Source organism: Setaria viridis, chromosome 9, assembly GCF_005286985.2.
Source record: "Setaria viridis chromosome 9, Setaria_viridis_v4.0, whole genome shotgun sequence".
NCBI lineage: Eukaryota > Viridiplantae > Streptophyta > Magnoliopsida > Poales > Poaceae > Setaria > Setaria viridis.
Genome location: NC_048271.2, coordinates 49,963,107 through 49,977,178, shown reverse-complemented (window position 1 = coordinate 49,977,178; position 14,072 = coordinate 49,963,107). Strand labels below are relative to the sequence as shown.

The 14,072-nt window shown below is 48.6% G+C and overlaps 2 protein-coding genes across 2 annotated transcripts; one reads left to right on the top strand and one right to left on the bottom strand.

Moving 5' to 3' along the window:
* Positions 1 to 1,083: 1,083 nt before the first annotated feature.
* LOC117836890 (pathogenesis-related thaumatin-like protein 3.5) lies at positions 1,084 to 2,542 on the top strand. Its single transcript, XM_034716411.2, has 2 exons — positions 1,084 to 1,501; positions 1,586 to 2,542. Exons 1-2 carry the CDS (start codon positions 1,462 to 1,464, stop codon positions 2,371 to 2,373), a joined length of 828 nt encoding a protein of 275 aa, XP_034572302.1. The 5' UTR covers positions 1,084 to 1,461; the 3' UTR covers positions 2,374 to 2,542.
* A 232-nt stretch (positions 2,543 to 2,774) lies between these two features.
* On the bottom strand, positions 2,775 to 4,179 carry LOC117836889 (calcium uniporter protein 4, mitochondrial). Its single transcript, XM_034716410.2, has one exon. The coding sequence runs from the start codon at positions 4,082 to 4,084 to the stop codon at positions 3,023 to 3,025; it is 1,062 nt and encodes a 353-aa protein (XP_034572301.1). The 5' UTR covers positions 4,085 to 4,179; the 3' UTR covers positions 2,775 to 3,022.
* Between the last annotated feature and the right edge of the window lie 9,893 nt (positions 4,180 to 14,072).

Here is a 14,072-nt window from a genome sequence, read left to right as displayed (position 1 = left end):
CTGCTATCTAAAGAGGAAGAGAAAGCTGCTCTGAAAGAAAAATTGCCATCTTGCTGGAGGTTACAACCATGGAGATCTTCAGTAATTTTGGTTGGAAATTCAGAAATAGATTACAAGCCTGGAGCTTTTCTTAGTCAAGTCTGAATGTCTGTCTAACAATGTTGGAGTCTAGTTGCTTCAGTAGCAGTCTGAGTGCTGCCTATGTATCTGGTGTGGATCAGTGCTGGTAATTGGTCGTAAACATTCTCTTTTGAATGGTGGAGGCCGGATAATTATATCCTTAATTAAAAAAATTATCTCCGTTATTGGAGTACATAGTTTGTTCAGGATCGCTGGGTCACGGTTCTCAGCCATATCATACTTGCAAATTGCAAATTTGATATCCAGGTATGAACTACCTTTCGCCATCTTCTGTTCGAGAAGTTCAGAAGGACCAACGGAAGCAGCTACCATTTGTCGCGATTCTTCAGAGAAGTAGCAGCGGAAGGTTTAGGAGTAGTACCAGTAGAGTGCAAGTACAGTACCACAACATCTGACCATTTGAACTTTCTGAGAAGGGGCCATGATAACATGAAGATATGACAGGGAATCAGGGCATACCTTAGAAGCAGATTCTGACGGTAATCAATCGGTGAGGCGCCGGACCTATCGCGGCCGGTTGACTCGGTCCGTCAAGTGCGGCCGCCCGACGTCTCATCGGTGCGCTACGGATAGCTATCCGACTCCGTCCGCAAAACCCCCGACGACTTGGTCGGAGAGATCTGAACGTTCGCGCGGACCTCGCCGCCGCCGCGTGGGCGCAACACGGATGGGTAGATGGGCCGACGCGAGCAGGCCACTTCTTCCGAGACTGCTTTGTTTGGTCCAACAGAAGGATGGAGCTAGCCTATGTTGATATACACAGCCGTGTTCGGCTTCTCTTTTCTTTCCCGGGATTAGCCCATGAAACACACAGGTCCCGTTTTTTTATAAAAAAAATCACACACGCCATATTAGGCTTCCCTTTTCTTCAACGAGATTTTTCTTCGGCAAGGCTACCGAGCTGCTTCCACTGATCCACTCTGCTGCGGATATTTCGGCTGAACACAAGCGCCACTACCCACACCACCAGCTGAGACTTCGCACCGATTTATCTCAGCCACTGCACCTACATTTACGCGTACATGAGCTTCCCACGACCACGGCGCTTGCGCGCTGGCCGCGCCTTCCTCCCGATTCCCAACGAACTCCGATGTTTCCTCCGGGGTTCCCACCTAATCGCCATCTCCCTCGCGTTGCGTGACCCGGATCAACAGAACTGCAGGCCACGCCTATATACATCAGAGAAGAGCAGTCCCTGAAAATTTACTTCCTGCACATTCCTCTTCCAGCTCCAGTCTCCTGCTACTTCCCACAAACATTGTCCACGACTGACATTGCTGATTCTTCTCGTCGAGTCCTAGCTCCAATCAAACCGTTCCCATGGGAGCCATACGCATTGCAAACCTTCTGCTCCTTGCTGGTACATTTGCAGAACTCAGTTCTGTATTAATTCATACTGCAGGAAATGTGCCGTACTCATGGTGATTTCTGCGTGCATTTGCAGGGGTCATCTGGTCACAAGCGACGCGTGGTGCCGAGGCAGCCGGGACGACGGTGTTCACCCTGCGGAACAACTGCAGCCACACGATCTGGCCGGCCACATTGTCCGGGAACAGCGCGGCGGCCGTCGGGGGCGGGGGATTCGAGCTGTCCCCCTACGCCACCGTCTCGTTCCCGGCCCCCGCGGGCTGGTCGGGCCGCCTCTGGGCGCGCACGGGCTGCGTCGCGCCCTCCGGCGGCGCGGCGGCGCCGTCGCCGTCCCGGCTCTCGTGCGCCACGGGGGACTGCAGCGGCGCCGCGAGCTGCACCCTGGGCGGGGCGCCGCCCGTGACGCTGGCGGAGTTCACCCTGGGCGGCGCCGACGGGAAGGACTTCTACGACGTGAGCCTGGTGGACGGGTACAACGTGGGCATCGGCGTGGCCGCCACGGGCGCGAGGGTGAACTACGCGACGTGCGGGTACGCCGGGTGCGTCGGGGACGTGAACGCGCTGTGCCCGCCCGAGCTGCAGATGGCGGCGTCCGGGGCGGCGGGAGGAGGGGACGGGGCGGCGCCGGCGCCGGCGACGACGACGGTGGCGTGCCGGAGCGCGTGCGAGGCGTTCGGGACGCCAGAGTACTGCTGCACGGGCGCGCACGGGGGGCCCAACACCTGCGGGCCGACCAAGTACTCGAGGCTCTTCAAGGCGGCGTGCCCCGCGGCCTACAGCTACGCGTACGACGACCCCACCAGCACCTTCACCTGCGGCACCGGCGCCCAGTACCTCATCACCTTCTGCCCCGGGCACCAGTAGGAACTAGGACGACGACGGCGTGGTGGTGGTCGTGTCAGTGTATGCGCTACGTAGAGACTGCAGTTGCAGCGAGCCCCGTTGATCATTTTGTTGTTTATTTGTCCTGAAAAATATGCTTGTTAGTACTTAGTTACTAGGATTTGCGGCAAAGAAAGTGGGGTTTGACGAACTGCTTGAATTTTTATGCTTGGCGTCGACACGTTTCACGCCTTCCGTTGCGCGTACACGCGAGATTTTTGGTGGACCTGTTGTGAGACGAAAGGGAGAAGAGGGACCGTCGTGCTTGTGCGTTCTGATTCTGACTCGTGACTCGGGACTCGGGACAACCCATCAGGATTGGATCGGAGGGAGGGAGTCCCCACCTCCCCAAAAAAGTAACCTCAAGTGTGTCACACGTTACGTTACGAATGTTCCGATGAGCTTTTCCTCTCTGATTAACAAGTTGTCCATGAGATCGCCGTAAAGAAAAACAGATGTTCAATCCATGAATCAACTGACAATATTAGTATCTCCTACCAAAAACACCTTTTCTCCCTGAATCGATACAGGAAGTTGATTAACGATTAGACGGTGATGACTCGAACATGACAAGCACGTATCCCGCCTGGCACAAGCCAAGCGAACTCGTCCGGGACTCCGGGCTGACGTGCTATTGCACGTGGCTGACGTGCCTAAGCACCTCGCGGGGGTCGCCGCTCTGCACCGGCGCCGGCGCGGAGCCGAGCGCGTTGTAGCGGTCGACGTCGAACCCGCGAGCCCGCATGAGGCGGCGCTGCCTGGACGCGAGGCGGGCACGGAAGAAGCCCTCGAAGGACGGCTCCGTGGCGGTGCGCATGAAGAAGGCGTATCCCGACATGAAGTAGAGCGAGGTGACGTAGAAGCACACCGGCTCCATGACGTCCCACGACAGCTCCCAGAAGGTGAGCCGCATGAACCCCAGCGTCTGCGCCGCCACCAGGGCCAGCCCGCACCACAGCTCGCGCCGCACCTGCGCCGCCGCGTCCGCGTCGATCGCCGCCTTCTGGGCCTCCATCGCCGCCAGCTCCTCCCGCCTGCGCGCGGCGGCCTCGCCCTCCTCCTCCTCCCCGGCGCGCGGCGCTGCCAGCTGCTGCTGCTGCTGCTTCGCCGCGGGGAGGATGACGCTCTCGATCGCCTTCGCCACCATGTCGGGGCGGAGGAAGACGGCGTCGCCGAGGACGATGACGACGCCGGACTCGTCGAGCGCACGGGCGAGCCTGCGCCCGCCCTCCACGCCGCCGGCAATGTCGGCGCAGAGCGCCGCGAACTCCGACCCGGACACCACGCTCTGGGCGTTGGACCTCAGCCTCGCCCTCGCCACCTCCATCTCCGCCGCCCGCGCCACCTTCCTCGCCTGCTCCACCGTCACGCCGGCCTCCTCAGGCCGCGGACGCGCTACCGTGACCACGACCGGCGGCGCAAGCCCGTCGAGCCGGAGGCGGCGGAAGAGCTGGTCGCCGATGGGGAGGGCGGGGAAGCAGTGCGCCGGGAGCGGGACGCTCGCGGTGGAGTACCCGGCCGTCGTCGGCCTGGGCCGCAGGAATGCGAGCGTCGGGCAGTCGTCTACGGCCGGCAGCGGCCGCCGTGCAGGGGGTGCGGGGGCGGCCGCCGGAGGCTTGGGAATGGCTGCGCCGCTGGCGGCCGCGTTCTTGCCTGCCCATAGGCGCCGTGCTATTGTTCTGTGGAACGCCATTTGTGTCTGCCTTTCTGACACGAGCTCCCTAATGCTCTATTGAGTTTTTGAATGGTTTCACTGTTACGTGACAGAAATGGCCCGACGTGTCTGCTCGATGGAGCGAGGTGGGATGGGCGGGGGTGGTATTTATACTGGGGGAATGGGTTAGCTGCGAGGCACGAACGCGGCAAAGAGGGTGGGTGAACATTGGCCACAAGTCTTGTGCTGCTAACTAAGGTAGAACGGTCTCAAAAAAATTATACTAAGATGATAAAACGTGGCAACTGGCAACTACACATACGTCTTGGAGTGGATACAAGGCACATCATCGTATATGTTTTAAGCATTTATACTTTTATTGCTAGTGCTATTTTTGAGTCCATATATAAAAAGTACTCAGGTCTTGATGCAAACCAACGGAAACGATTTAGACATGGAGGAGAAAATAAGTAATTGAATAAACCTAAAACCATCCAGCCTAACTATAAAAATGTAACTACGTGAGCAAGGTGCAAGCAGCAGTATTTTTTTTGTCAAACGGGTCCTAAAGTTGTAGTTGTAGACACGAATAGTTGTAATTTTATGAAACTACTAATTTAAAACGATTGGGACTATCTATTTATCCATGGACATATTTCATGGGTGGAATCTATCACTTTTTTTAATCATTTGATTAAATTCCCACAATTTGGATCTATCCCTCTACGACAGAAAAAGCAAAACTTGGAACATTTTATTTCATAGCTGTAACATTTTTCTTAGACAGAGACATTGCAAATTCATTCCATTTTTTCTATAAATTTTGTAACTTTTGATTTTTCAAGAACATTTTTATTTCACTGTTAGAACATTTTTTCTCTTAGGCTGGAATGTAGCAAATATGACAGATTTTTGTTAAGAAATCTGTTGAAAATAAATAGCGTTTCTCAAAAATATTTTTAGCTTCTAAGAAATCGCTCGAGACATAAATGGCAAAGCTGTAACTACACTTGTAAAATTCTACCAATTGCTATCGCAAAAAAAAAAAAATGCTCACAGTTGAATTTCACTCCCTGTGGGCTGTGAATTCACAACTTTATACCACAATTTTTGTTTCAACATTTTTTCCCTCATCTTTAAGCAATCCATAATGCTGCGAAGTCAGAACACTGCTGGGAAACAACTCAAGTCAAAGCTTCCTACAGGTTTGGCTGTCTGCCGAGGAGAACTTGTGAGACGTGCAGAGGTCAGAAGGTGTATATGCAATGTGCCGATTGCCGAAGACCAAGCCCATGCTCACCCAATCGGGATAAGCACTGACGGCGCGTCGCCGCGTCGCATATATGGTTATCCTGATTTAATTTCAATCACGCTCGCACAGGGTCACGGGTAGCTCCGGATCGATCGTCTCGTCGAGTCATCGTCTAGCAAAAACGTCTCATTATTGCTTATACAAGTCAAACAAGTAGTTCGATTGAAATGGGAGTACTGGGCGCAGAGAAACACGGGACAGGCGTGCCGATATGCTTTACGCCGAGATTTTTCTAGTAATCCCCATCTTATCATTGCAGCGAGTGAGTACGTAAGCGAATAATTAAGCAATGGAGCAAAAAGAAATGTCCCGTATCGTTTCGGATCGGATGAGGCGAGCACGGCAGGAGATGATGACCGGAGGAGCAACCCCTGCCTGGATGATGACGAACCTGGACAGCAATTTCGGCAAGCACAATTGGTCTCTGACTGCGTTTGATGCTTGATTTGGGTGAGGAATCAATAGTGGTTTATCTTCCCCTGGACACTTCAATTGTTTCATTGGTTTGGGCTTCATAAACCGACGATTTGAGTTTTGTACCGTAATCCCATGTTAAAAATGTCAGACTTTTAATTCGGCATCTCTCTTTTAACCCGTCTACTAAGGTGTGGTTTTACCCGAAAAAAAAGGTGTGATTTTTAACAAGAAATTAACGATACTATGTTTATTGGAGCCGGGCAGTTTTGTATAGTAAGCACCTAATAAATTGGAACTGAAAAAGGTCTCAAAACGGATGACGCGCGTGTGAACTGAGCTAGACCCGACTCCTTCAAACTTAGATTAAGTTAAGCGCAAAAGGTTGGGACACGCTAACCACACCACGACTAACTAACAATCATGAGCTCAGTTCATGCTAAAAACATGCTTGCTAACTTATTTGCTACGAGATCTTCTGATAGTTTTTTTTAGAATTCGAGTAAGATTATCAGTCATGATCCTTGTTCCTTGACATTACAAGCTAAACTACAAAAACAGCATCACAAAACGTGCAAACCGAGACTACGGAATTGTGCCAGGTAGCAAGGCAACACGAGTGTCACATGGACGCTCCAATAGTCTTGAAATTTTGTTAAGGGCCCCAGAAGGATTTGCTTTCAAATTTATTATTATGATTTATTGAATGAGACCAATAAATAAGAACAACAAGTTTTAGGAAGTGCAACGCGACCAGAGTCCTGCAGGGAGAGAGCTAGTACTACGGCATCTTTCTTGAGTTATTCAGCTTTACAACGAGTATGTCGGTCAGTAGTTTCACGGATTTGCTATCTCTCCATCAAGCAGAAACTTGACAAATGTAAAGCTGAAACTGTGGCAAGCGTCAGCGAAATGCAGCTTGCAGTACTAGGAAACCATTTCTTCCGGTGGAAGCACTGGCAGCCAGCACTGCGTCAGAGGCAAAGTTAGGCAGCCCAATGAATTTATGCAATGCACGGATTCTTTCTCTATCCAGAGGTGACTTCGCTTCCACAACCCTTGGAACATGCCCCCCACCACTGATACTGATCTCATCCCACTCAGTACTGACACCGACAACATGTCTGTCTATATGCTTGCATTGTCACCGAATTCAGGAATTTTTAAACTTTTTTAACTAATATTTTAAAATAACCCTTCTGCTCGCCGATGCACGTGGCATGACAAGAACACTCTGTCGCGCCACATACAATGGCGTGATAAGGTATGCCATGTCGGAGCGCATGGAAGGAGTTTGCCAGCGCATAATCCACGTGGAAAGCCTGTCACGCCACTCCTGCCGTCACCCAAAATGACGTGACAAGGTCTGACTTTAGAAAAATTATAAATTTTTTATACGAACTCGGATGAAGATCATTTTTATATAAAAATTGTAGCTCTCAACAAGATCTACAACTTTATAGTTTTGAGTTTTTTCATTTGAAGTCATTAAGATATCTAAACTTTAGACATCATATTAAGCGCCTGATCCTATTTTCGGTCATCTCCAACTTGGCTTTGTTCATTGTGGTTCCACCAAAGAAGTTCTATACAATATATTGTCTATGAAATTATAGGAAATAGATAAAATTAATATATCAAAAACCACTACAACTAAAATGAAAGATATATAGTTACAAATATGGAACATAAATAATGAAACTTTGATACGAAAGGTTGCATAACTAGGTAGTGCTAAGCATAGGATATTACTAGTTATTAAAATAGATGGTAAAGATTTCCTAACCAATCAAGGTTGGATTGTGCATAAAAGTAAGTTTTCAATCAACTCCTATACCAAATGCATGGGTTGAGAAATAACTAATAATTTTGACACATGATAATGAATTTTGAAAGTAATAGGTTTACATGCTCCGGAGCTTGCCTTGAGCTACTTTAAAGTTAGTTTCTTCAGCAATCCCTTCAATTTCAGGCAGCCATTCAGTGTTAAATGGCTGCCGATTCAGTTTTGTCAAAAATGATTCAAAATAGTTCAAACTTGCAAACTTTGAGCTTTCATTTGAATATGAAATTCTGGATTTCTCTGGTCAACAACTAGTCCAAACTAATCACTAGGTATCTGTCGGTGTTTAGACCCGGCAACCTACCGAGGGGGTACCAGAGGTAGCGTTTTATGCATGGGGCTCGCCGAAGACCAGGAACTCAAAGGTGAACTCGAACGCACGATTTAGACAAGTTCGGGCCGCTTATGTCGCATAATACCCTACGTCCTGTGTGTTGGTTGGATTGTATTGATTGATCGTTGTTTGGAGGGAGTCCCTGCCTCACCTTATATTGCTGGGAGCAGGGTTACATGTCGATTGTTGTATAAGGATACTAGTCGGATTCGACTAGAGAGTCCTCTAATTGCTACGAGTAGCTTCCTAATCCTCGACTAGTCCTTGTCCTCCACGCAGACCACGCCGTCCTGCACCGTAGTCTCCATATCTGATACATCTTGGTGTACAACCCCATATTGTAGGACTATGCAAGCCTCTTGGTGAGCCCATAGATGTATGACTGATAAGCCCCCGAGTACTTTTTAGTCAAATGCAGCAATCCCGAGTACTTCTGTAGATGTCACTGACTAGTTTGTAGTGCTTCTTTGAGTACTCCATTGGATTGAGTCTTCGAATGTGCTCGAGTACTGCCTTACGGCTAGAAGGTGCTCAAGCCTCATTTAACTTAGTCTTGAATCTTGAATCTTATATGGAAGTGCGATGAAAATCGCACTCCATATGGAGTAGCCCCCCGAACCTTAGGTTGAATCGAAGAATCAGTCTGAGGACCAATCTTATAATTTCACACCTTTTTCCCCTTAGAACCCGGAGAAATAACTTTTTGTCCAACGGGCATATGGTACACAGCTCTTGAGCCGTTACACAACTAGTTTAGGTATGAAGGTCAACCACGGGTCCATGTGGCCGTTTGTCTTCAGAAAATCTTATCTCTTCCGAGGAAATTTGTAATCATTCCAGTGATAACTGATGGCTAAAAAAACGGAATATTCCCCATAATTCTCGCCGCTTGATTATCTGTGCCGCAGTTATAAATAACGGAGGAATCTTATCCCTTATGTTTACCCGAGCTAGTGCGCCCGAGCCATTCATCTTCTCACTGTTGCCCTAGCGTCGTCGCTTACCATCCCTGAGCACTGTTGCCCTAGTGCCCCCCATTGTTTAGCCCTCCAGCTCATACGCCAGATGACCATTGGAGCAATGGCATCGAAGAAGGCATCCTCAAGCAAGGTGGCGGAGTCAAAGATGCACAAGGCTGCTAAGAAGGAGATCCAACTGCCGGCGCCCAAGTACCGGAAGACCGACCAGACGGTGCCACCGAATCAAGCCAGCGCCTTGAAAGAGGCAGACATCCAGGTACTGGTGGGTGCAAATCTACTCCAGGAGAAGGAGTTTGCTGATTGGAGGGAAGCAACCGGCAATCCGTGGCCGTTTAAGAGCTACCCCGATGAGATAGTCATCTTCGCGTATTTTGTTGAGCTGGGGTTGGCTGTACCATCGTCCGACTTCTTCCGGGGGCTGCTGAGGTACTACAATCTGGAGCTTGTCCACCTCAACTCCAACTCTATCTTACATGTTGCTATCTTTGTGCACCTCTGCAAGGCCTTCCTGGGCATTCAGTCCCACTTCCAGCTGTTTTGAAAGTTCTTTAGAGTAAAGCCCCAACCCCGGATGAACCACATAGAAGTAGTTGGAGGGGCAGGGATTCAACTTCGGGAGTAGTTCAAGAGCCAATACATCGAGTGCGAGCTCTTAGACTCCCATTCTGGTTGGAAGCAATAGTGGTTCTATATTGGAAATCACGAGCCCCATCTTCCCAAGGTCATCGGCCACCGTCCAGTGTGGAACAACCACCGGCTAGATGAGCCGAGTATGTCGATGGCTTTCAACTACCGGATTTGATTAAGAAGATCGCCCGCCTCAAGAAGGATGGCCTGGCCAGCGTCGGTGTAGCCTTCAACTTCATGAGGAGGCGTGTCCAGCCCCTGCAGTTGCGATGCACAGCAGGGTACGACTACTCATGTCCCAATGACACGTTGCGGATGACGTCGGAGGAGCTGTCCCTTGATGAAGTGATGGCGTGTCTGAAGCGCTTCTTCAAACGCGTCAAGGGTATCCCGACAATCTTGCGAGAGCACTGCGCTGCTAACCCGTCGAATCCTGTAAGTACCCATGGCCTGCAGCCCTCAAGAACTAGTGTTGATGTCTGTCAATTTGCTGACTAGTCTTTTGTTTGCAGGTGAGTAGTGTCACCGAGTAGTGTGTTCTCGTTTCAGGAAATCCACTAGCATGGAAGCCGAGAGCCCGAGTATGAAGTATGGTGCTGATGGTAGTAGCCACTCAGCCCAGGAAGTCATCCCGAAGTCTGGTTCTGATGGCAATAGCCGCTCAGCCCCCGAGCTCACCTTGGAGCCCGCAGTTCCACCGCCGGAGGATCAGCCCGTGCCCGAAGTTGCTCCAGGTGCGGTGTCTCTTGTAGCAACGCTTATGCATGATGTCTTGTCGTCACTTGATGTTTTTGCAGTGCTAGCCTCCGAACTGCCGAAGACCGAACCCGTCGCGGAGAGTACTTCCGTGGTGGTGACGGAGTTGGTGGCCATGATGCTGAATCCGAGAGCTAAGCCGAAGCCAGAAGCCGAGGTGGAGCCAGAGGCCGAGGTGGAGGTGGTGACCGCTGGTGATGTTGAAGTTGCACGTGTAACCCCTGAGCCAGAAGTCGATGTCGAGGCTACTGGGGCACTACAAGTGTTGGCCGTTGTCCCGTCATCCAAGGCAGGGCCGTTGACTAGTCACGCTACGACTTCCTCCTTGCCTTCAGAGGTTGGTCCGTCGACTAGCTAGGTGATGGTCCCTCTCAGTGCGCCGGGTGCTGGGGAGCACGTGGAGTATGATGACACTCTGCTCCCTTCCGTGGTGAATCCAGGGAAAATCATCCTAATAGATGACCTCCTGGCCACCGTGGAGTTTTAGGCCACGTTGTTGGACATGTATCGCCAAGTAGGCGAGTATACATAGGTAAGTTTTACTTCTGTTATTGATCTTCATCTTGAAATGGTCACCCGGTGCTTATATGAGTACCTTGCTCTATGTTATGGACACTGATCCAGCACTCCCGCGAGAAATCGAAAATTTTCGAAGCACTTGAAGACACCATCCAGCGGGCCGAGGCGCTGGACCAGAAACTAGCCGAAGAGAGACAATACTCCTCCTAGCTGTTGATGAAATACGACGGCCAAGCTGCCAAGCACCAGAATGCCATGTAGGATACCGCGGAGGAGAAAGACCATCTGCAAAAACTCAACAAAGGGTTGAGGAACCGTAATGAGGGTAGGCTGTTACCCTCATGCAGTTTTCGAGTACTGATCTTGTACTTGGCGATGCTGATTTTGTCCCTTGCTTGTGTTCTTGCAGAGCTTACCAAGGAGAATACGGATCTCCAAGGTCGTGCCATAGACTAGCAGAACGCGTACTATCGAGTCACTGATGAGTTTGATAAGGTGACCGCGCAGTACGAGACTTCGGAGCATAAATTCGATAAGGAGAAGAAGCTGTGCAAAGACGGGGAGGTCCAGCTTGTAGATCTGATGGAGAAACTCTGAGCATAATAAGCTAAGTTGGAAGTAGAGGATCTTGCTCTCAAAGAGCTAACAGAAGCCGCTTAGCCCATTGCTGACATGGTGGAGCCCCCGGAGGAAGGCGTGGAGCCCCGTGCTTTGGTGAAGATATTTAAGGAAGTACCCGACAAGATCACCAGCTACGTGAAGAAGACCGCAGAGTCCGTCTCCAAGCAGCTGCTGGCGATGGTGAAGTTGTTCTACCCACAAGCCAGCATGGCTCCTGTGGCAGAGGGTATTGCCGAGGACTGCTCTCATGAGTAGTTCCAGCATTATTTAGAGGAGATGGCTCCTGTTGCTCAAGAAGTAGCCAATCAAATAGACCTTGAGTAATCTGAAAAAACAATTGCTTGTAATATAAACAAGTTATGTGTATGTAATGCAAATTATTTGAAGTCTTGTCATAATTTTTGTTTGCTTATCAACTTGTTTGAATTCTTTCAGTTTAGTGCATCTCACGAACTACCATGATGTTTGATCATATGGTAGTCGTGAGTGTTCGCGCACAAGGCTGCTCCTGTGAGCCTCTTCAGATACATGATGTAGAGTACCTTTTAGGCTGTGGCTCCTTTTTGCGGAGTGCCGGTACTCGTGCATCCGAGTAGTCACTCTTTAGGCGAGTAGACTCTTCAGGACTTTATGAACTAGAGCCTACCTTTTGCAACCTCTTTAGGTCGTTTGGGTGTTTTGCTCCAAACATCCTAGAACTTGCAAACTTGTTATTACAAGCTGCGGCTTGACAGGCTTGTCTAGATAAGGACTCGGGTAGTGCAGATAACTTCCAAGTTGTTTTGATGACTTCTTTTTGTGAATTTCGTCGATGGATAGATTTGTCCAAGGAGCTGATTAGCTCTAGATTGTGTGTGCAGGCTTGCTTCTGTGCAAGTTGCTGCTATCCAATGAGTTTGATAACCCGAAAGATATGTGTGCAGACTTGTGAATACAAGTTGCGAGTGGGAAGAGACTACTAGTCGGATTCGACTAGAGAGTCCTACTCTAATTGCTACGAGTAGTTTCCTAATCATCGACTAGTCCTTGTCCTCCACGTAGACCACGCCGTCCTGCACCGTAGTCTCCATATCTGATACGTCTTGGTGTACAACCCCATATTGTAGAATTGTCCAAGCCTCCCAGTGGGTCCATAGATGTATGGCCGACAGTATCCAAGTTTATTTGTGGTCCAAAAACTTCCAAAGTTTATATCACCAAGTGACCAACTTTGAAATGGTGATAATTGTTTCCTACCGATGGACCATCGTCTTCCATTTGGTGACGTGACAAACATAACACCCCCCAGTTCTCGACGTGGTCGTAATGAGAGTTTGGTCGGCCTGGTTTGTTAGTAGAAGAAACAGCAAGTAGCATGGAACGTGGTACTTATATGTTTTTTCAATCCATATTACTTGGTTTGGTTTTGCCTGGTCTTAGTTAGTGTTGACCATGGTATTTTAAAGTTGCATTGCAGGTGGTGAAGAAATTGAAATTGTTGATGGAGCGGCAGAACATAAAAGGAAAAAAGAAGGGATAATTATGCCAATTTGCTAGAGGAGGAAAAGGAGAGGAGGCGTGCAAATGCTAGCGAAAATTATCATCGTAATAAGGCCGAGGGCAAAACAAGCACTACGTCGCAACACTTAACAGGCACAACTTACACAGAATCAGGTCAATATCATGGACATCAGCTTTCAAGTGCCCAGACTATGACCACCGGGTTACCACCATGTTTGGCTGGTAGAGGTATTGTTTTTTTTACAACATGGAATTTCAAAATGCTTTCAAATTGCTATGGACATGATTTTTTGAGAATATTTATATGCATAGAATTATTTAAAGAGCATGGCCCAAAGGATGATGGCGACAACTGGCTACATAGAAATGATACTTGCCCAAGGCTAAATATGTCAGACTCTATAAGTGGGTTTGATCAATGCTTAATTGGAAATTCACCTTTGCCATTATCATTAGCAGGTTTCTATCTAAATTACGCCTTTCGTAAATTGATTTCATTGCCTAGATGCAAGTTATGGATGTAATTACATACCAAGGGATGTTTATTTTGATGAAGAATTTTTACCCTTTGCTATCATGCATTCAAATGAATGGCGGATTACATGGCCGATCTCAATTTTTATTCTCCTTTCCAATCTCTTGAGTTAGCATTACATTAGTCACGTGAGACAAATTTTTATTTATTTGATTTGACTAATGTATGGATGAAAATATTCATAGTATGTTTTCTAAAATACTATATTGCTTTTCTTAATGTACCGATGTACGATGGATCGGTAATAAGTCTATTTTTTTCTAAATCACGTGCGTGCAGCACGTGCACTTCACTAGTCATGTATGTCATGTATAAGTCAGCAACTTCTGCTATTCTAGTTATAGTTGGAAAGTGATTAAGTCCTGAAGGCAATGACGAATGGGCATTTTTGAAGTCAGCAACTTATGCTGTTTCTAGCTGATTTTCATATTTTATATATTTTATATGCTTGTGCTTACTATCACACTATAGTCTTATTGAATGCTTTATGTGTTGCACTACAAATATTTTGACGCCCGTAGCAACGCACGGGCACAATCCTACTGATGATTATATATCTCTCATTCTTATCGCAGTAGCTTTTGAC

Excerpts from the sequence above, each read along its gene's own strand:
- LOC117836890 (XM_034716411.2), top strand. The coding sequence starts at position 1,462 with ATGGGAGCCATACGCATTGCAAACCTTCTGCTCCTTGCTG. Across the intron at positions 1,502-1,585 it reads AAACCTTCTGCTCCTTGCTG|GGGTCATCTGGTCACAAGCG; the intron begins GTACATTTGCAG and ends GTGCATTTGCAG.
- LOC117836889 (XM_034716410.2), bottom strand. The coding sequence starts at position 4,084 with ATGGCGTTCCACAGAACAATAGCACGGCGCCTATGGGCAGGCAAGAAC.